The sequence below is a fragment of the Pogoniulus pusillus genome, chromosome 3 (assembly GCF_015220805.1).
Source record: "Pogoniulus pusillus isolate bPogPus1 chromosome 3, bPogPus1.pri, whole genome shotgun sequence".
In the NCBI taxonomy this organism is placed as follows: Eukaryota; Metazoa; Chordata; class Aves; order Piciformes; family Lybiidae; genus Pogoniulus; species Pogoniulus pusillus.
In genome coordinates, this window is record NC_087266.1 from 15,244,183 (window position 1) to 15,265,353 (window position 21,171).

At 41.1% G+C, this 21,171-nt stretch overlaps 2 protein-coding genes across 2 annotated transcripts in view; one reads left to right on the forward strand and one right to left on the reverse strand.

Moving 5' to 3' along the window:
• Nucleotides 1-1,818: 1,818 nt before the first annotated feature.
• Nucleotides 1,819-17,762, reverse strand: DCUN1D5 (defective in cullin neddylation 1 domain containing 5). The gene is made up of 8 exons (XM_064170709.1): nt 17,391-17,762; nt 14,672-14,763; nt 10,166-10,236; nt 9,674-9,765; nt 3,952-4,060; nt 3,754-3,858; nt 2,861-2,963; nt 1,819-2,138 (listed from the first exon to the last, which is right to left on the reverse strand). Exons 1-8 carry the CDS (start codon nt 17,474-17,476, stop codon nt 2,083-2,085), a joined length of 714 nt encoding a protein of 237 aa, XP_064026779.1. The 5' UTR covers nt 17,477-17,762; the 3' UTR covers nt 1,819-2,082.
• Nucleotides 17,763-20,262: 2,500 nt separating this feature from the next.
• The window catches only part of DYNC2H1 (dynein cytoplasmic 2 heavy chain 1), a 160,376-nt gene continuing 159,467 nt past the window's right edge, over nt 20,263-21,171 (forward strand). Inside the window, exon 1 of the mRNA XM_064170698.1 lies at nt 20,263-20,483. Within this exon, the coding sequence (XP_064026768.1) occupies nt 20,283-20,483 (201 nt within the window). The 5' untranslated portion in view covers nt 20,263-20,282. The remainder of the gene's footprint in view (nt 20,484-21,171) is intronic.

The window sequence follows — 21,171 nt, forward strand, 5'->3', positions numbered from 1 at the left end:
GCAGTAAATTTGACTAAGTCATTTCAGAATCAGTGCCCCTGCAAAGATTTTATATTTCCCTTTACTTATGTTAATTGATGTGTGCTAGGACCTCATTCCCCCAGTGTATCTTGGGACTTTTGAAGTTAATCTCATTCTGGCACTAATTTTCTGTGGGGTAGGGCAATTTCCAAATTAAAGGCACACTGTTTTAAGTGAAATTGGAATTATTCAGCAATGCAAATGGACATTGTAACACTGGAGAGAATTGCTGTAGCTTGTATGAGGTCCAAAATAAGTATTTCCCCTAAAACAGGTGGAAAAATATCTAGAACAGCTGTAGTGCAGGTGTTTGCATGCACACAGGCACTAGCCACTGTACAAGCAGAGATCTTCCGTAGATCTCAGAAGCTGGTTTTGGTGGGTTCTTTACATTTGTTTCTTCAGTGCTTTATTTGCCTGGGCAGAGTCAAGTTTCTAAGGTTCAACTGCACTGTCAGGTGACTTGCACAACAGCCCATGGACTACCACTGCATTGCTTCCTACAGCAAGCAGGTCTGGAGAGCAAGTTGCAAGTGATCCTCCCCAGTAAAACAACAGTGCAGGCACACAGTACTAGTTTGTTCCACTTCTTATTTCTCCACACTTTTTTTCCTCCCTCCTTGTAAAAAAAAAAAAAAACAAAACACCCCATCAAATCATTTTGGGATTAAAGCTTTCCTTAAGGATAGGAAAACTCACACTTGTTAGCCTGAATAAGGGATGTGCAAAACAGAAGTAATTTCCCTGAGGCAAAGATCTTCAAGTCATGCCTAGCTCACATTGTCTATTCTTATTTCAAGCTGTTGAAATATTTGGCACAATGAGGCCTTGATCACCGTCTCAGTCTCATGGCATTATCACAGTCTACATAAGGTATTTATATAATGAAGCAGAAGTTACAAATGCATTCTTTCATTCTGTTATCATCTCTCACATTGACTTATTAAAATCCCTTTTCTTCTCAAGGATGGCATTGGGCCTCCTGGGCAGAAAGACTGTGTGATGAACTTCTACTGTATTCAAAGGTTACCATGAATATTGAGCACCTAAAAGGGCAATTACAGTAGTTATTGGACTCAATAAATGGAGTAACAGCATAAAAACTTAATGGCCTGTTTTATACAGGTCAAAGGTAAGCAATTTAATAGTCTCCTCTTCACTTACATTATCAAAAGCATCCAGGGAGATAAAAGAAGTCATTTTGTGAATGCTCCCAGTCTAAAACACGTAAGAAGCAACAACTGAAACCAAGTCTTTCCAGCTTTCCCTTTTAAAATATAAATTGTACTTTTTATACAAAGCAATCCACAGTCTAAACTGTAGTAAAAATTTGAAGCTGCCTTACTGTACCCAAGAGTATCTGTGCTTACCATCTGAAATACAGGCAGTAACTAGTTTTCAGCCATGGTGCATACAGAGCCATACACTCTACACTTTCCTGCTTTAAAAGGGTCTGCCATTCAATGTCATGCCACTGGCTGGGTACTGATCAAGGAAAAAAGAAAAAAAAAGTAGTTTAAGGCCTTTAACTCCAGAAGGAGCTGAAAACTGTGGCACAACCCATGACAAATACTTAATATGCAAATTTGCACACTCCCATCCAGGGCTCCAAAAATCAGTCATTCTTTCTAATGTTTGTCACACAAGACAATCACACCATCAGCAAGCAACGGTGCCAGTTAAACATTTTTAAGGTCTTCAAAAACTTACAGCAAAGGGCACTTTTGAGAAAGATACTCTTAAAAGATTTGGTTTTAAAAATAGACGCCACACTCGCATTCAAGGGACATTCTTCACTTTTAGGCCATTGTCACAAATCTGAATCTTTATTGTTCTGAAATAAATGCTATAAACATAAGACTCAAAACAACAACTCCAACTTTCATGTCTCAGAAGAGGTGTGGTTCAATGCCCATATCACATGTAACAAGAAAATTTCCTTAAAAAAGGAAAAAATTACTTTAAAAGTCTTTCTTAAGGATGAAAATGCAATCTTTTTTCTCATTAGTTTGTGTACAGACGGGCACGAAAAAACCTTTTGCATTTTCTTTTGAATTCTTGCTATGACGCTTGACGAACCTTTTGCCATTCAACAAATTCATCCAGAAGTACAGGCCCTGTAAATGGATGAAACATGAAGTTAGACTTACCAATGTCTTTTATATATCTTCTCTTCAAGTACAAAAGTTAAAGCTATTGGTCTAGGTAACACACATGTCAATCCTACAATCACTTAAGGCTCAAAGACTACAGCTATTTCAGTCTAAATGTGAAAGTGCACAAATAGCACCCCACAGGGACTAAGAAAAGTGCTCCTGACATCTGACAAGTGTACTGCAATGAACAGGAAGCATAAAGTTATATTGTAAATGAACACAATTAATTCCTTCTTAGAGCTTTCAAAATTACACATAATTAGCATCCCAAAATGGGACGGATAATGCAATTTGGTCATAGTATGAATGACTGTCAGTCACGTATAGAGTGCAGACTCAAGCACAAGCAGCTGCACTACTTCACAATTAAACCAGAGATTATTATAAATACACAAAGTAAGAATTTGCAATTTATACTTTCACTTACAAGTCTATAGTTTCATGTAGCAAACAGCTTCACTAAACTAAACCATCATACCCTTACGTACATACATACCTCATGCTACTGCAATTAATGTCTGCAGATAACAAACCTGAAGATTGATGGCTATCGGAATAGTTTTTCTATGCATCTTTGGAGCTTAAATACTTTATATGTTACAGTACTGTTTCCATTAAAGACATTTATTTTGTGCAAATTGAAAATACTGAAATAACTGAATGCACTATTTCTGGATACTTACATGCACCGTCTTCATCATAGTTGCTAAGATCTGCATGGACAGTTCTGCTGAACTCTAGCACATTGTACCACTGATCCTTGTTCATAACTCTATACTTCGATTGCTAGGGAAACGAAGTTCAAAATATTAAAATGTCAGGTAATGTTTGGTAGTGCTGTATCTCATTTCACTCATCTTTCCTTCTACCATTTCCTAACAAACAATTTAATGCATAACAAGGGCTACTCTTCCCTTGGGTTTCCACTTTTAAAAAAATACCATGAATTTACAAATTTCATAGTTCTGAAACGATAAAAAATGGCAAAAGTGAAATATCAGGGCATCAAGAAGACACAGCTCTTCTAATCCACAAGTAGAGCATGTCTAACTCACATACATTTCCAGAATGAAAGACAACAAAAGTCTTCTTTCCTCCAGGGTACCATACAGTATGATGACAAAGACATCTACTTTGCAACATTAATACTGATTTGAAGCCAGGGAGTGGTCTCAAGCCTAGCATTCTCCACAGCCTACACAAAATCATGTTAATAAGTCACCTGCAGCTGAGCTGACCAAAATAGAGATGGCCAGAGTTCAAGATACCTCCCTATCATATTCTGCACAAACCAAAATTGAAATTCAGCACAGAAGCAGGTGAAGACACTACTGAGATTTTATTACTGAATGTTTAATTTACCTTTATAATCTAATTAAGACCAAATTTTCATTGCTTTTGATAAGGGGAATGGGGCACAGGGAGGGCAAAAACAATCTGTGAGGCATAATCACTGTTGCACGAGCACACTGGGAAAGCGTAGGTGAGCCACATGGATATGTTCTAAAGCAGAACACTACAAACTCAGATAGTTCAACTACTATGCCTTCATTTAAAAAGTCAAGGAAACTTGTACCTCCAGGTATTGATAAAACACTGAAAACAGTGGCCAAGTTCTTCCAAGCAGAAGAGCTAACATGGATTTTGCAGTATCAATATCAAGACTTCGCTGGTCTTTATCCTAGGGTTGGATAAAGAAAGCACAAAAAGTACTCAATTACAAGCTCACTGACCAATTGAAACAAGAACTTCTCTAACATTCCAGTAGTCTTACCCTTGCAAAATCAAAGGCATATCTGTAGATATTCTTAAAGGATGAAATGTCATTCAATTGTGACCGCAAGAAGTCAAACTTATTTTGTAATTTTTCTGTACAGTCACACCTTAAGAGAGAAAAACAAATAACATTACAAGTTCAATACAAAATATGTGGGCAATGACAAAGTTCCTAGCAAACATAAAAAAAAAGAAATAAAAAGGCAATCAGTCATCAGATGTACAGCAGTAATACTAGGAAAGTGACTTAAAGAGTGCCAAACATGCTCAACATGTTACCAAAATGATGAATTCCTGGTTTCTGCAAGCCATTTAAAAAGAAATGTTAACAACAACATAATGCAAAATCTCTGCTTTACTTCTCAAATACTAGTCTTTTTATACTACGCTTTGCAACTTATATTCACACCCAGCACTATCTTATCTTTTAGTTACTATGCAAATTTGGAGAAAACAGTATCCAGTGTGCATTAAAGTGGTAAATTCCAGCTGTAAATAAGGGCTTTATGCTGTATCTCTTTGGGAAAAAAAAAAAAATCTAAGTACATATCTTGGGATTACATATATATAAGTGCCGGGATTGAACATGCACTCTGCAAAACGTTCTAGTCTGCTCATGTTTTCAGTGATAAATGCAAGCTCTGATAGGCCTATCATCTAAATGAGTCAGTAGCTATTCAACTGAAAACTCACAGGCTGTATGAGAATGTATAGGTCTGCTAGCTGACTGGATAACCCTTTGGCAGAAAACACAATCTCCAAATATTTTGCTTTTGTTTCTAAACAGAACATTGATTAGATTCAGCAGCAATGGTAGAGAAGGATGTAATTTACATGTGTCGATCCTCCAGGAAAGACCAATTCAAAGGAACCACTGCTATATTACATCACATTTTATTCTTACAAAATAAGAACTGCCATGATTAAAAAAACCCAACCAAAACAAAAAACTAAAAGCACCTTGCCCTGTATCCTGAGTGACAGAAGCAATACTTTCAGAAATGCAGATAGACATAAATACTTTCTTTGGTAATGTGTCCCCCTTCTGGCAGCCTGCCTCGCAGAGAACACATCTGCATCTTTAACAGCTCCTTATGGACTTGTCGCAGCAGCCCAAAGAAGGGGCCCTTTGGGGGTATCCCAGGCAGATGCTGTACTTTTTCCACAGCCAGTAACTTTCTTTTCCTCAAGTCTGCTAATCTGTGTGTACATGCCTGTCTGTATGCCCCTCTCAGGCAGGTGATGGAGCCCTTTGTTATTCCTTGTCTCCAAACAGCATCTACCTAAAGCACCATTGAGTCCCAGACAGGATCAGTGCTAAATAAACAAAACTATTAGCTAATTAGTCTGTATATTCAGATGATAAGAGCTAATGTAATTAGTAATAAACCATGTGTTCAATTGAAATCTTGTCAAAAGAGCTTTGTTAATTTTAACTGAAGATAAAATTACTGTTTCCTTGGTCTTTAGTCATCTAATTGGCCTATATACACACCATAGTTTAATTCTTAAAACAGCATTATGCTATGCTATAAAGGTATCTCATTTTATATGTGCATTTTTTCTTCCTATGTTCAAACCTTCATGGCACAACAATACTGTCCTCTACATCTGAGAACAAATCTATCTACTTTACACCTAAATATTCATGTAGTTTGTGTACTAATGACATATGTATTAAAGTAGGTTTACCACACATTTGGTCAAATATAGTTGGAGATAATTTTACCAGGCCATGGATAAACACAACATTTAAATTTTGTACAAGATATTCTGTAGCAATTGTTCAAATAATCTAAAATTTGAGTAAAGTCCACTGTTATTGTCCACATGATTCTCTCAAAAAAGTTGATATGACAACACACAATTGTTGTCTCATGGCTCCCAAGATATTGTTGACCTATTTAAAACCAAGAAGTTGAAGAGATCACAGTGAAACAGACAGGTACCACCCTGTGAAGCCTGATACAGAGATGCATCTCTAATAAAGCCATTCAAGATGCTTTTCCATCTGGCCACTAGTGAGGTAAGGAGATTTTAAACTCCTCTTTTAGAGACACAGCTGCTTGTGTGGCTGCAGCATAAAAAAGACAACTAAGATCACCTCATAGTTAGAATAATCTTCCTTACAATATTTTCTTCAGTCAGAACAACTTTCTAGTTAGAACAAGTGTATTAACACCAACCTCCTGTGCAGAGGCTAGAAAAAGATTCTAAACCAACCTTATTTGATGCCATCTATCAAGTAAAGGTATCTCAAGATCAACAAACCTAGACATTAATTTACTACATTCTCTCTTTACATGCTCATGTCATTATAACAAAACCTAAATTAGGACCACCAAACAGTTATATTTTGATTTCTGTAGAAGTGGAGAGTTCATCTGAGGCATAGCTAACATGACAGTGAAGATTCAGTAACTCATACTAAGAGACTCCAGTGTTTCAGTAGTTATTCACACATTATAAAAACATAAAAGCATTTAGTGATTATACATAAAGTAGTAAGAATCTACAAAGGAGTTCCCCTGACATCATCCAGCCCTCCAGAGGGAAACCACAGAATCATCCAGGTTGGAAGAGACCTCCAAGATCATTCAGTCCAATTTATCAGCCAGCCCTATCCACCCAACTAGACCATGGCACTGAAATGGGATCTTCTGAAATGAAGGTTCCATGTTGTAACTGATGTATACAGAGGTCCAAGGAAGTAATAGCTTAAGAGAGCAAAGGGACATCTTTTCTGTGCTCTGACAACATAATACTTTCACTACATCAATGGATTTACAGGTCTGGAGACCAGAAGTTGTTTAGATTCTGGTATACACTGATTGTTATACTGGGATGGAGAAAATATTTTACACTATGCTTATGCTTTGTGTTATCCTGACAAGGACTAACAGAAAGAAAGCAAATACCAAGTAAAAAGCTTGCTGAAAAGGGAGCTATTATTAGGCTGTTATTAAAACCAACCAAATAAGTTGGTTTTGCTAATAATTCTACAAATGGTAGGAAACTGCAAACATAACCTGTGCGTGTCTCTCCCATGTGGCTTCTCTTGTACCTAAAAAATATGAAATCAGGCCTTATCTTTCTCTCAGCCAGTCTCATTTGGCTCTCTCTCCTCTACCTGGTCACTCCTTTTTCCAAAGCTCAACTTAGTGTAAAATTTGGCTCAAACTATAAGGTTAAAAAAACAGCCAGAAGGAAGTACTCAGACAATACAGCTGCTTATGCCTCACTTCCTCACACGAAGTTCTTTGTATTTACCTACTTCAAACAAAGGCTTCTGTGGAGTTTAATAAAATCACTAATTGTAATCCTTTTGCTTTCACCTTCACTCTTTTTCTGTGTAGGTCTGCAAGGCTTACAATTGACAAATACTTCAGTATGCTTCTCCTTTAACTTGGATAAATAAAGTTAAATGTTCAATTCTAAGCTATTCACTCTCCAGTGGCTTTAAAGCAAACATAAATAGACAGTTGCTTCCTTAGAGCTATTAATTTCATCCTAAGGAGGTGTTTAGAATAGATGAAATAAATTGCCCAGTAGAGGTACTTATTTCTCTCTGCTGATTTATGAAAAGAGCTTCACTTCAGGTGATTAAGTTAGATTAAAGCACTCAGCTTTCATATATATAAACACACACATACATACGGTAGGCAACATGAGATACTTGAAACCTCACTTGTACAGTTTTGGTCTCATAAGCTGCTACCTTGTGCTTGATTCACCTTAATTTTGACACTGCATACCATATGGCATTCTTCTTTTTCTCCTCCTCTTTCAAAAACAAAACTCATCAGCATGTCACAAAACCACACACAAAAGCAATGTTACTTCTGGATTCAGCTTTAGGTGTTACCATTCATATAGGCCTAGCCAGCCAGCCTGTAAGAGCAGTTTGGGTAACCAGTTGCTAGGTCTTACGGCAAGCTGAATACTTCACTAGGCTCCACTCCACTGAATTAAATCTCCAAAGATCTGCAGTAAGAGTTTAAGAAATCTAGCTCTTGCACATAGACCACATATTCAGGTGTCTTACTATTGCATGATGATGAACAGGGTTCATGCAACTACCTCACGTAACCTTTCATACATTTTGAAACGAGGATTCTGTAAGGTAACTCTTGTGCTAGAACTCACTCTGGGCTTTTAATGCATTTTAATGTCATTCCTCCATGCAAAAAATTTAAAAAGAAAATCTGTGGTTTAAGAATGTAGTAGTATTGTATTGCCTTAAGTGTGCAAAACCCTTCTCCTTCAAAACTTATGTCGAACTTCTCAAGAGAAACCTTCCCCATTCCAGATGCAATCCCATAATATGATCCTCCCTTCAAGTACACACAAACAGCACATTCTACAGATTTGTATTCTCTCTTCAAGCCAGTGAATCTTGAATTCCTTGACTTGTCACTGATTCACCCAGCTGTTCAGTCTACAGCCTGCTATTAGGCCACACCAAGGGGAAACAAAACATACGGGCTAACTGATTCAGGCTTAGGCAAGACTTTATATAAACAGACTTATCACCAGAAAATGCACACCAGTACTGTATTTTCTGTCTTAAACACACTTAGCTTACAGCAGACCAGCTCTGTTCTTAAAAGAGTCAGATGACGTCTAATCACAGCAAAGTATTAGAAGCAGTCTAGAATAGTGGCTTTCAAGAGCTGCCCGATTCCATACTTTTCAGTGCTTTCCCACTACTAGACTGCCTAACTCTGAGTTTGGCCATAAAAATTAAGTACTTCAGAGAAGTGAGCAAGTTATAGTCATTCATTGCATCTAAAAATTTACACACCCAGAATTTTTCCTGTCATCCTGACATTTCAGGCAACTTAATCATTCCAGGTATTAATAAACTGAAGAGCTTCTGGTAGTCATAACACAATCAAGGTGTCTATCAGAAGAGCTTGATCATAAATCAAACATTTGCACAAGAGTGCAAAGTCACTCCATAGTCTTGAATAAGAGGGAGTATCTGCCCAGTACCATTTCCCAAACCAACTCAGAATTGACAGGGCAACTCTGCAAACTCTAAAGGTCAAATCAGGCCCTCTTTCCCGCCATGCTGTAGCTGCAACAGTAGCTCCCTGACATTCTGAATGTTAAATGCAGTGTAATAACAAGTCACCCTTAAAACATTCATGCACTGCAAGTAATTTCATGAAGAACAAACAAGATGTGACAACTGAACTGTGCCTCAAAAAAAGCAGTTAGTTTTAGAAAAGAAACAACCTCTTCAGTGAGAACATCATTTCACCAAAAGTTCTTACAAACAGGAGAAGTTTATAAATTAAAAAAAATCTAAACATTAGGCAATGCTTCTGTCCTGCATCTGATAAATAACACTAATAGTCAGAATTACCATTGTTGCAGTCCTCATCTATAAAGCTTACTATCTTAGAAGGGTTTTACTGATTTCTAGTATTGAGATATAGTATCTCCAGATCTATTCAGTATCTGCTAACTTGAATGGTATTTTAATAAAACCTGACTTATTAGGGTTAGGGAAAACATTATCATTTGAGTGAACTCATCAGGCTCACTTGATGAAGAGCAGTGGACATTTTCAGCTCTTGACCGAGACAAGACTGAAAAACAACTGCTTATGTGTCTTGCTGCCAATGCACAATAAACTGCGGCAAGAGTAATTAAGCTACTGGTACAAATGTAAAATTAGAACATTCTATTATATATGTAAAAAATATTCTTACTGTAATGAAGTCATTCCTTTTAACCACTCTTCCTTGGTAAAAAATCCCATGCTTTCAGCCTCTAGTTTCCAGGCTAAAACTAACATAATAATCTAGGGAGTGGATAAACAAAAACAAACAAGGGGAGAAAAACAAGTCAGTATGTAAGAAAAGGTCCATTTGTAGATGTCTAAGAAAGCAGCTCTAAGCATTCAAACATTCTAGCATTTGTTGTACAGGCTTACAATTTCTATATACTGCTGCTTAATAACTTAGTAGTGTGCAAACTTTCCCTTAATTTCTATTTCTGAAGTATTACTATAATAAAAGACAAAAAAAAAACCCCTCACACATCAGTCATGCATAATCAATGTATTCAGCTAAAGCTTCTTAGAATAACTCCTACCAGAAGAAAGATAAACAACTCTGCTTACTGAAGCCAAGAGTTTTACACAGAACTTCAAAGTAGTTTAAGTTTTTTAAAGTGTTATTAGTATTGTGCAAGAAACCTACATTTTCAGGCTCAACACCAATGTCTTCACAGAACTTTTCCATTCCTTCAGGCCCCACAACTTCATCAGGACCTTCAAAATCAGAGAAATGAGACTGAAATTTAAGTAACATTCGCTGCTCACGAGGTTGCACACAACAATAGACTATACTGCATACAAACTATATTTAAAAGCACTCTCTTACCCTATGAAGTAGCTTTTATACTAGAACAATTCTATCAACTGCAACGTGGAGGCACATATATTGCACATGAAGTAACAGTATGAAAGCAAAACTAGATCAGAAAAGTCCTTGCTGTGCACTGCCTTCCCACAACAGCAGACAAGCTATGCGAGTTTGTGTCTCTGCAGGCTTTCAAAAAACTCCACTAGTCGAGTTTCCCACTGACACAGCTCAACTCCAATGTCTGTGGTGGTCAATCATTGTAAAGACAACTTGGGTACCACCACAACATACTGAAGTTAGTGTGTGAAAAATGTTCTTCGGGGAGTTATTTTATCAACAATAAACACACACAAAAAAAGATCAACATTGTAGCAACTCCTAGGGATGTGGGGGTAAATCTCTTCCCTCTAGTAAAATGGAAAAGAGGAAATAGCCTAAAGTTGCAAGAGGTCAGATTTAGATTGGGTATTAGAAGAAACTTCTTAACAGAATGGGTTATCAAATACTGGAATAGCCTTCTCATGGAGGTGACTAAATCCCCAATGCTAGACGTATTTAAAAGACACAGAGATGTGGTGTTAAGTGACATAGTTTAGCATCAGACTGGGTAGTTAGATAAGGTCATGGAGTCCAACCATTATTAGAGGTCTTTTCCAGCCAAAATGATTCTGTGATTGTGAGTTTTAAATAACACTGAAGAGGATGAATCTTCAAATAATGTTAGTTTTGAGATGCTGAGTTGTATGAATAACGCTAAACATATCAGCCATATACAAAGCAGAAAAAGGTTATGCTGTCATTTTCATACAAAAAAAGCCTTTAAAAATGAGCAACAAAACAGTGAAGTTAAAGAGCATATATGGACATACTCTATGTTTTCCTGAATCTCTCTTTGGTTTCAGCTATTTCCATTAAGCTGGCTTCAAAATGACTCCTATTGGGTGACCACAGTATTACTGGCAGGCTTGTTGAAATGCTACTTCCATCTATCTTGTATCATTCTCTGTGCTGGTTTGAGACTAATTGGAATAGTTTAATGAGAGAAATTGGATCATTGTTCATGAAAAGAAAATAATTATGAGGTCTGTATCATTCACTGGGTTGCTGACAGACGAAAAGCTAAAATGTAAATAATCTTGTTCAGTCTGGTCTGTGCTGCTGGATCTAATCACTTCCTCTTAACTCCAATCTGCTCTACTATCTCTCCTATAATTTCAGCTAACAACTAACACATAAGCTTTGCTAGCTTTTCTTTTTGTTTGCCTGAGATAGTAGAGGGATAAGGAGAGGGTAGCTCTGAGCCCCTGCTGGGCAGTTTCTTTGTCCATGAGGGAGTCTGAATTTCTATATTATTTCTAATTTGTATATAATTGTAAATGCTTGTAAATTTATTGTGTATATATGCTTATAAATGTTGCTATGCTGTAAATACAGATCAATCTTACTTCCAAGCCATCTGAGCTAGTCTGCTCAATTCTGATAGTGCGTGCGGGGAAGTTTCCTAACCCATGTCATTATCTTAACACTATTTTAATGAATACGAGCCTGTGTAAAATGTAAAGGCTTTATCTTTCTAAACAACATGCCATTTTTACAATGTTTTGGTAATTTATGCAATTTATACACAGACAGAGCAGTCTTTTCTCTTTCCTTCTTTTTCTTTCCCTTTGATGACACCTGTCTCAGTTTCATCCATACCCACTACAGTTATTGTAAGAGGAATTCTTTAAGAGTTTAGAAAATGCACTTCAAATTATATACTGTGAGATAAAACATAATCATTACAAACTTTTGAGAATGACTACTTTTACAAGAAAATAAAATGCAACTGGCACTTAAGACCATGAACCCTACTTCCTGAAAAAAGCTGCAAAGACCATTTTGCCTCGGTAAGCAAAGCTAAACACTGCCTTCTGCATTTGAGAAGCCCTTATGTGGACTGCATTACAAAACCTGCAAGTTCAAGTTACAAAGAGAAACACATACAAGATTTCACTGGTAATAACTAGTATAAAAATACTAAATTTAATCTGGTTTTGACCCAGAAATCATATGCACAATTCATATATATATGAGTGTATGCATATAGTTTTCTCTTTTAATGGAAACACTTCATCTTCTATTGTGCTTAATTTTACTGGAATTCTGTTTTATACTAGAAATACAACATATTTTAATTACTAGTCAACTAATAAAGTATAGCCTCCAACACTCAGTTATTGACTTGATAAATCCCACATTTACATGCCTTACAGAAGTTAAATCTGCTTGTGCACATTTTTATCAGAAGAAAATGAATTGAGAATTATTACTTTCCTCAGAACAGACTATTTGTTTTTAAAAAGTACACCTCAAATCTGAATTAGAAAGCAGATTACTAAAATCAGGAGTAGTTCATTAGTGTGGAAAGACTGCAAGAAAAGTATAGTTCTGATAAATATACTCAAGCCATTCACTACCAGATGAAATCATCAACTCATTTCATACTGAGAAATGGACAATTAATGTGCTTTTATCACTAGCTAGTTATGATGGACTTCAAGTAGCGACAAGAGAAACTAGTAGCAGTTTACAGAACCTGAATCTCTAACCATGTAACTGGTAAATAAATGGCAGTAATGGTCTAACAAATTCTGCAAAATATACTGCATTCACTAAAAAGCAACTACTACTTGGACAGCAATTGTAACTTATTTGAAAGAGGCTACTTCTAAACACTTTTGAATGAAGCATTTGTTATTTAGAATATAAAAAATGATAGCACTACTACTATTAATTTTTTTCCCCTTTAAGACAAAGTCCCTGTAGAGTTCAGGTGCCAGTTTGAGAAGAGCACTGCTAACCAGAAGGGATTAGTTGTGCAAGTTTGCCCTCAGGCATTCCCAGAGCTACAAAGATGATTAGGTGAAAGGGACTTGGGGCTTTTTAGCCTAGAGATGACTGAGGGGAGGATCTTATGAATGCTTAGAAATACTTAAAGTGTGAGTGTGAGAAAGATGAGGCCAGTCTTTTTTCAGTGGTTTCCAGTGACAGGGAAGAAACAGTCACAAATTTGAACACAGGAAGTTCCAGCTAACTTCTTTACTTGGAGGGTGGTAGAGCACCGAACAGGCTTCCCAGAGAAGTTGTAGAGTCATTTAAAAGCCACATGCACACTGTCCTGTGCAACCTGACGCAAGTGGACCTGCTCTGGCAGGGACGCTGGACCCAACTTCTAGAGGTCCCTTCCAACACCTACTATTCTGTAATTCTGTGACAGACTCTCAGACAGGAAAAACAGTATAAAGATTTGTTTTATTTTGTAAAATAGAAAGGCTTAAGTCATGAACTATTTAACTATCCTTCCAATTTGACTGCAAACAAGATCTAGTTAATCAAATAAACTTCCATGTAAAATATGCTTTGAAGAAAGAGGCTTGGGTGTATTGAGTGATGAGAAGCTCAACATGAGTTGACAGTGTGCTCATGCAGCCCAGAAGGCAAACTGTATGCTAGGCTGCACCAAAAGGAGTATGACCAGGTCAAGAGAGGGGATTCTTTCCCTTTACTCTGCTCTTGTAAGACCCCACCTTGAATACTGCATCCAGTTCTGGAGTCCCCATCATAAGAACACAGAGCTGTTGGGAGTGAGTCCAGAGGGGGGCCAAAAGGATGACCCAACAGCTGGAGTGAGGACAGGCTGCGGAAGCTGGGTTGGTTCAGCCCAGAGAAGACTCTGGGAGAATTTTATAACTGCCTTCCAATACCAGAAGAGATCCTACAGGAAGGATGGAGAGGGATTTTTCATAAGGGTGTCTAGCTATAGGACAGGGAGAAATGGGTTTTAGTTCTTCAGTACAAGAGTGATGGGTATCTGGAATAAGTTGTCCAGGGAGGTTGTGGATGCCTCCTCCCTGGGAATGTTCAAGGGCAGTGTGGTTGAGGCCTTAAGCAGCCGAGTCTAGCTAAGAGGCACCCCTGCCCACGGCGGGAAGGTTGGAGTCCATGATCTCTAAGGTCCCTTCCAACCTAGCCATTCTATGGTATCTCTCAGTGTCCTGACTTCAAAACAAGAAGCAGAATCACTCAGTATACCCTGTTCATCAGTGTACTATCCAACATCAGTCACTCTGTTTTAAAGAATGCCATGGCAAGTTATAAAGCATAAAGAAAGAGAACAAGCACCAAAAAGCCAATGGTAAAAGCTACAGTAATTCAAGTGCATGCTACAAGAAAGCAAATATGGAGTTATTTTTTTATGTCGACATTGGCACTAAAAAAACCAACAACACAAAATGCAAATACTATTTGTTTGGTTTAAACAATACCATATAGCTTTAAAATTAATCCATTGCATATTACCTGCATATTCATAAAACCAAGCCAGGCACTTTTTGCTTGAAAAATGTTCTTCGCCACTTATTACTTTACCAGAGGCTTGTGATCTGCAATAGCTTAGAAAAACACAAGAATGTAAGTGTCATTTTAATATGAGAAACAGGAAATAATGTACATTCCAATTTGTTTATTATTAGGTCAAACTATTCAAATAAACTGTTTCACCAAATCAACATACAACAAAAATGAAGCTGAATTTATTAAAGAGCAACTCTCTGTCATCCAATTTCAACAGTTGTTGGAACACAAAATTATCCTGAAATATTGCCCTCCCATAGTAATACATCATTGTAACTATTACTTCTGAAATCCAAGACTACTGTTGTCTTGTAGATATTCGACCAAAAGACCCACATGCAGATGGTAAAAATCTCACTACTGAGTAACTCAAACACCTTATCATCTACTTCTATTTATACAGACATTTAAAGCTAGACTTCTAATAAGCGGCATGAGATTCAGGAGTGCTGAATATGCACAGATCCCATATAGGTCAACAGGAGCAGCAGAGTTTGACATATTTAAATGCCAGGCTATTTATAGTTAAGCATTGAAATCTGGGAAGAAAACTCAATTTGTTTTCATTAAATATGCAACTAAATATCTGTAAATGAATAGGTACACCATGCAACCTATGGTAAAACTGAAACTGCTCACCATACAAAGCCTCCCCCAACACTGTCTTCATTATGTGACATACAACCCAATTCACCCAAAAGTTAAATTCATAATTTATTGTTCTTTAAAAGAAATCATAGAAAACTAATTTCTTCCAGTAAAAACACCAACGACTTTAGTCAGTTGGGAATCACAGCACCTCTTCAACACAGAGACATTTAGAACAAGCTAGGATTATTTCTAAGAATGAGGTGAAAGTTAATTGTAAGAGAATTTACAGTTATGCAGGCTACTACATCACAATTTAAAGATATTTAATGAAAACGTGAAGTTGAGTAAGAATAGCTCAATTCTAAGAGATGATGAACAACTTTATTTTCCATGTATCCTTTTAGGCTTCACTGGAAAAGAAAGCAATGCTCTCCAAAATGAACCCTTACGTGCAGAAAGCTAGATTTAAAGATGTACTACAGACAAACATCCATTGAATTGCTGTTCAAAATCCAAGTCACCAAAAAGACTCAGATCCATGCAGTATGTTATTGCTTGCTGGTTTTACCCAGGTTAACATATATGCATTTGTAATTATTAACTTTATTAAAGAATATTATCAATATATTGATATACAAGAATGCGATGTCAAAAATGCTCATGAAGCTAACATTTTATGATCAGATAGGATGAGCTGATTTTCATCACAGTTTTTGCCCAACAACTACTAGCATCCTGTAGGATACTTTAAAAGTTTCCAAAGATTTTTTAAGTCAAAGATCATAAAGTCAGAGTACAAAATTTTGGTCAGCAGTGTTCAAGAAAGATGAACTGAAACTGGAACAGCTGCAGAGAAGAGCTATGATAAGCAGGGAAACTGAAAATAAGTATTAGAAACCAGAATAATTTAGCTTAATTTAACAAAATAAAGTATGAGATAACACAGGTACTCACTTCAAACACTTTGTAAGACAGAATCAAGAGAGAGAAGTCTTATATAAATGATAATGCAGGTATGAGAATTGCTATTAACCTGCTATGAATAGAATTAGACTGAAACTAAATCATTAATGTCCATAGAAAGTGAGCTCTGGAACAGTTAGCCAAGATGAACAGACAAAACAAAATAAAAGCCTGGGTACTTCTAAGTTCCAGCTTGGTCAACCTATGAGAAAGCCCATAATACCACAGCTTCATGCAATAGCCATTCCTGGTACTGCTGATTTCATAAGTCCTATGTATTCTTTATGTCCTCAGGACCTTTGTCGTAACTACTGGTTTGCTGACATGCTTCGTAAGTTCTATTACATGAAGGCACGCAGTTACTTTAGGGAAGCCAAGCTGGAAGCTCAAGCCATATCATACTAATGGTGGTTTCTGACTAACACGGCTTAGGTGGTCTTTTTACGGCAGTTAACTAACAAGATGTTTCGGATTCCTGTATCTGTTAGCAAAACCTTTCCTGATTTTGTTTTGCACTGTGTTGACCTCCTTCGACTTCATTTGGAATAAAAAACAAACACCAAAAGAGAAGTAACGTGGACACCGAGAACTTGAACCTTAAAAGGAGGAGAGGAGAGCTTCCTAGCCCAGGCAAAAGGTTAGAGCGAATGTGAAGACACATGCTGGAACTGGCCTTTCTGTTACAGCGAAAGGTAAAACCAGCAGGGGGGAGCGGGAGCAGCTCCGTAGCGTTTCTCCCTAGAGTATGAACAAACCAAACGCAGACATAGCAACCCACACCGGCACATCCTGCCTGTGGGACATGCTCAACAGCCGAACACAGGCCCACCAGCACTATCAAGGTAATGCGCGGAGACGGTCGGGCCCCGCACAGTCTCACCGTGCCCACCGGCTCGGTGCAAGCCCCAGGGCCCCTGGGCCCGCGGCCGTAGCACAAAGGAATGTCGCAGCTTAGGGGCACGCGGTGCAGAGCCGCCGCACGGCCGGGGCCGCCTAGGGCCCGCCGTCCACGGAGAAGGGACAGACCCTCACGGCCACACGCCCAGGACGTGACACCTGGCAATGGCCATGCTGGGCCTGTCCCGTCCAGCACGCCTCTAACAGACGGTACCTGCCGAGTTTACATTTCTTGAGGCCAGCATCATCTGCCGCTGCCGCCGCCGACCCCGAGGACTTCCTTTTCTTCTTCACTGGCATCGTCCTGCCTCGGGGCGGGGTCCGCCCCGCTGCCGGGGCCCGCAGCCGAGGCCCCTCCGGGCTCACTGCCCCCGGCCGCCGCCGCCTCCCGAAACCGACGATGAGGTGACTGTGGAAGACTTGTCCCACCCTACCCCTCCCTATCCCCGCCGGGTCTTGCTGCAGCCTCGCTCGCCGCGAGAGCACGTCCCGCCGCCGCACCGGTCCCAGACGCGGGTGTCGCGCCCAGGGTGAGTGGAGAACCGGGCGGTAACGGCTGCTCAGGGAACGGCGAGCGACCCGGACACAGACACCGCTGGGCCGGAAATGACAACACCACCGGGGCGGGCCCACCGCCGGGACTCCGCCCTCTAAGTGGGAGGAGCTAGGCTCGCGGCCTGTCCGCCGTGAGGCCCCGCCCCGGCCCTGTGCCCGTGGGTGCTCCTCCGTGGGCTGTTGGTGGGGGATCACTTGGCACGGGTCGGGCAGGCATCCGATGAGGCCCCCTGGGGTCGTTTGGTGAGGCGGGTGCGCTCAGCGCTGGTAATGGTGCAGGAGGAACGGAGCACGAAGAACAGTGTGCGCAGTGACGTAAACTGCGTGTCCTGGGCGATGTAGCCGCGGGACAGGCCGGCGGCTGTCTACCATGAGGCTGCGTCTGCTGCTTGTGGAAAACCGTTTTGCGCTGGTAGCATCTGCGACCAAAGTAGCATGGCTAGTAGCCCAGTTAAAGAACAGGTTCAATAAGCTGAAGTGCAAGGTACTGCACCGGTCCTTGTCACCAGTAGAGGCTGGTGTGTGATGAGACTGAAAGCAGCCCTGCAGAAAAGAATCTGGGGGTACTGGTGGACGAGAAGCTAGACGTGAGCCAACAACGTGCACTTGCAGCCTGGAGGGCAAAGCGTATCGGGAGAGGTGATTCTGTCACTGTTAAGGCTCTGATGAGGCCTCGTGGAGTACTGTGCCCAGCTCTGGAATTCTCAATACAAGAGGGATGTGGACCTGCGGGAGTGCTTTCCTATTATATGAAGAAAGGCTGAGAGTTGGGTCTGTTTGGAGAAGAGGAGAAGGCTGTGGGGGGGATACTACTGCTACAAATATCTAAGCAGTGAGTGTTGGGAAGACAGGGATTTTCTCAGTGATCCCAAATAAGAGGACAAGAGGTAATGAGCATAAACCTGAGCATAGGAAGTTCCATCTAAAGGTGATAAGGAGTATCTTTATACTGAGGGTAGCAGAGCACTGGAACAAGCTCTCCAGAGAGGTAGTGGAGTTTCCGTCTCTGGAGACTTTCAATGCCTGCCTGAATGTGTTTATGTGTGATCTGCCTTAGGTGATCCTGTTCTGATGGGTGGTTTCAACTCTGATCCTCAGAGGTCCCTTCTGACTGCTACCACTCTGTAAGAGGGTCCAGAATAGGGCCATAAAGATGATCAGTGGACTGGAGCACCACTTCTGTGAAGACAGGCTGAGAGAGTTTGGGTTGTTCAGCCTGGAGAGAAGACTGGGGAGACCTTATAGCAGCATTTCAATAGCTGAAGGAGACCTACAGGAAGACTGGGGAAGATATGTTTACAAAAGCATGTAGCGTCTGGACAAGTGGCAATATTTTTAAACTACAGTTAGATAGATTTAGGTTAGACATAAGGAGGAAGTTCTCCACAATGGGACTAGTGAAATACTGGGACAGGTTGTCCAGAGATGTGCAGGCTCCGTTCCTGGAGACATGCAGGGTCAAGCGACGGGGCCCTGAGCAACCTGGTCTAGTTGGAGATGTCCCTGATCAGTGCAGAGGAGTTAGGACAAGGTGACCTGATGCAATGCGTTATTCTGGGCTGGATTTTCACCGTAAAGACTCTCTCAGTTTGAGATAACTGCTGGAGATAATTGGCAAACATTGAGCAACGAGCAGAGAGCTAAAGCACTGCCTACTGGAACCATGCGAACCGCAAGCACCAGCCAGCTCACTGCTGGGCTCCTGGCACGAAGCATGAGCGTAGCTGCAGTTCATGGTGATTCGTATTTATTCTACAGTGTTCTACATGCTCACAGCGTGTTCTGTTTCCAGCTGTCCCACACAGCCCGCCTTTGCCCTCGAGGTCCGGTCTCGCTCGAGAAGCCAGCTGTGGGGTGGGTGTCCCTGGGCCGGGAGAAATCGTTTCCCCGACTCGCTGATGTTCCTGGACAGTGTCTGGAAGGCCTGAGCGCTTGCCCACCGTCACTTCGGGCCGGGGGCGCAGCGCGGGCAGCCCTGTCTCCCGGTCGGGTGGTACAAAAGCCGCCCGAGTCCGGGAAGCATCGGTTCGTTAGCGAAAGCTAACGAGTAACAGAGTTGGGCAGCAGGGGACGAGTAAAGCATGCCAAGCACTGCTGTGCCTCGTAATGCGGATGATAGCTTTGATGACTCCGAGACGAAAATCACGGACACGGCCAGGCGAGTTGCACGCCATGCCGGGAGGCCGGCTGCCCGCGCCAGTAGGGCTCCGCCCCGCCCGCCCCTGCCCTCTCTCGTCCCGGCGCGGCTGCCGATTACCGAGCGCGCCGAGCGCTGCGCTCTCCCTGCTGGCGGTCGGGGCGCGGCTCTTGCCTGTAGCCACCCGGATCACGCTCGAGGGCGCGCCAGAGCCGCCATTTTTAGTCACCATAGTGACGGGTCCTGGCAACGCAGGGACGCCGGGAGGCCTCGGGCCTCGCTTTGATCCCCGGCGTGAGTGCTTCTCGCCCCCCGTCCTTCGTGCCTTCTCCCGCCAGACCTTCATGCAACTCCCGTGGGCTTCTGGATCCACTCCCGCTTTGATCCTACCCGGTGGGGCTGCGTCCTGCTATCATGGCCGGGCAGGGAGACAAGAGGAAGCGCTTTGTTTCGGCCACGGCTGCTAACTTCTTCGGACTGGATCCAGCTGTGGGTTCCGCTGCTCTGTCCGGGGAGCTCCATTCCTGTCCGGAGCTGACCAACTTTCTCGATGACGGCAATGAGTTCCTCCTCGTTGTACAGTACTCGGGCACCCAGCTCACCGCATCCAACAAGGTACAGTAGTGCCTAGCCGAGCGTGTGCAGGCACGTATGGATCCAGCGTGTTCGCTGCATCCCATTGGGCCACTGGGCATGCACAGGCTGGAGTCCAACCCGGGTTTAGTGGTCATAAAAAACTGGCATCTGATTTGGGAAATACCTTCTTACTGCAAGTATCTGTGTTGGGCTCAGTTTCTGCTACATAAACTACTGGCACGAGTCTGATAAGAGCTCTGTGGTCAGCTGTGTTACTGCGCCCATGCTAACAGGCAATTTTAATGTGCTGTGCATTGTTGCTGTGTGAATGTAATGTAGCCTGGCGAGTGACGTGTGTTCTGGCCGCAGATGGCAGGTGGGATCTGATGTGTAGGTTGTTGGGCAAGGGTGCATGCAGGTGACTGGAAGTATTATATTGCCAATGCCTATGAAGGACATGTATCCCAATATAGAATCATAGAATGTTTTAGGTTGGAAGTGACCTCAAAGATCATCTAGATCCAACCACCCGCCATAGGCAGGGACACCTCCCACTAGAATGTGTCACTCAAGGCTTCATCCAACATAGCTTGAACAACTCCAGTGCGTTGGCTGATATTTGACAAGTCCCAAGGTGAATGTTTGTCCAAATCATGTGTTTTGCTGTTTGATGTGTCTGGATTCTTTGTGTGAAATACCCTGCTCAGTGTTCAGCAAGTAAACCATT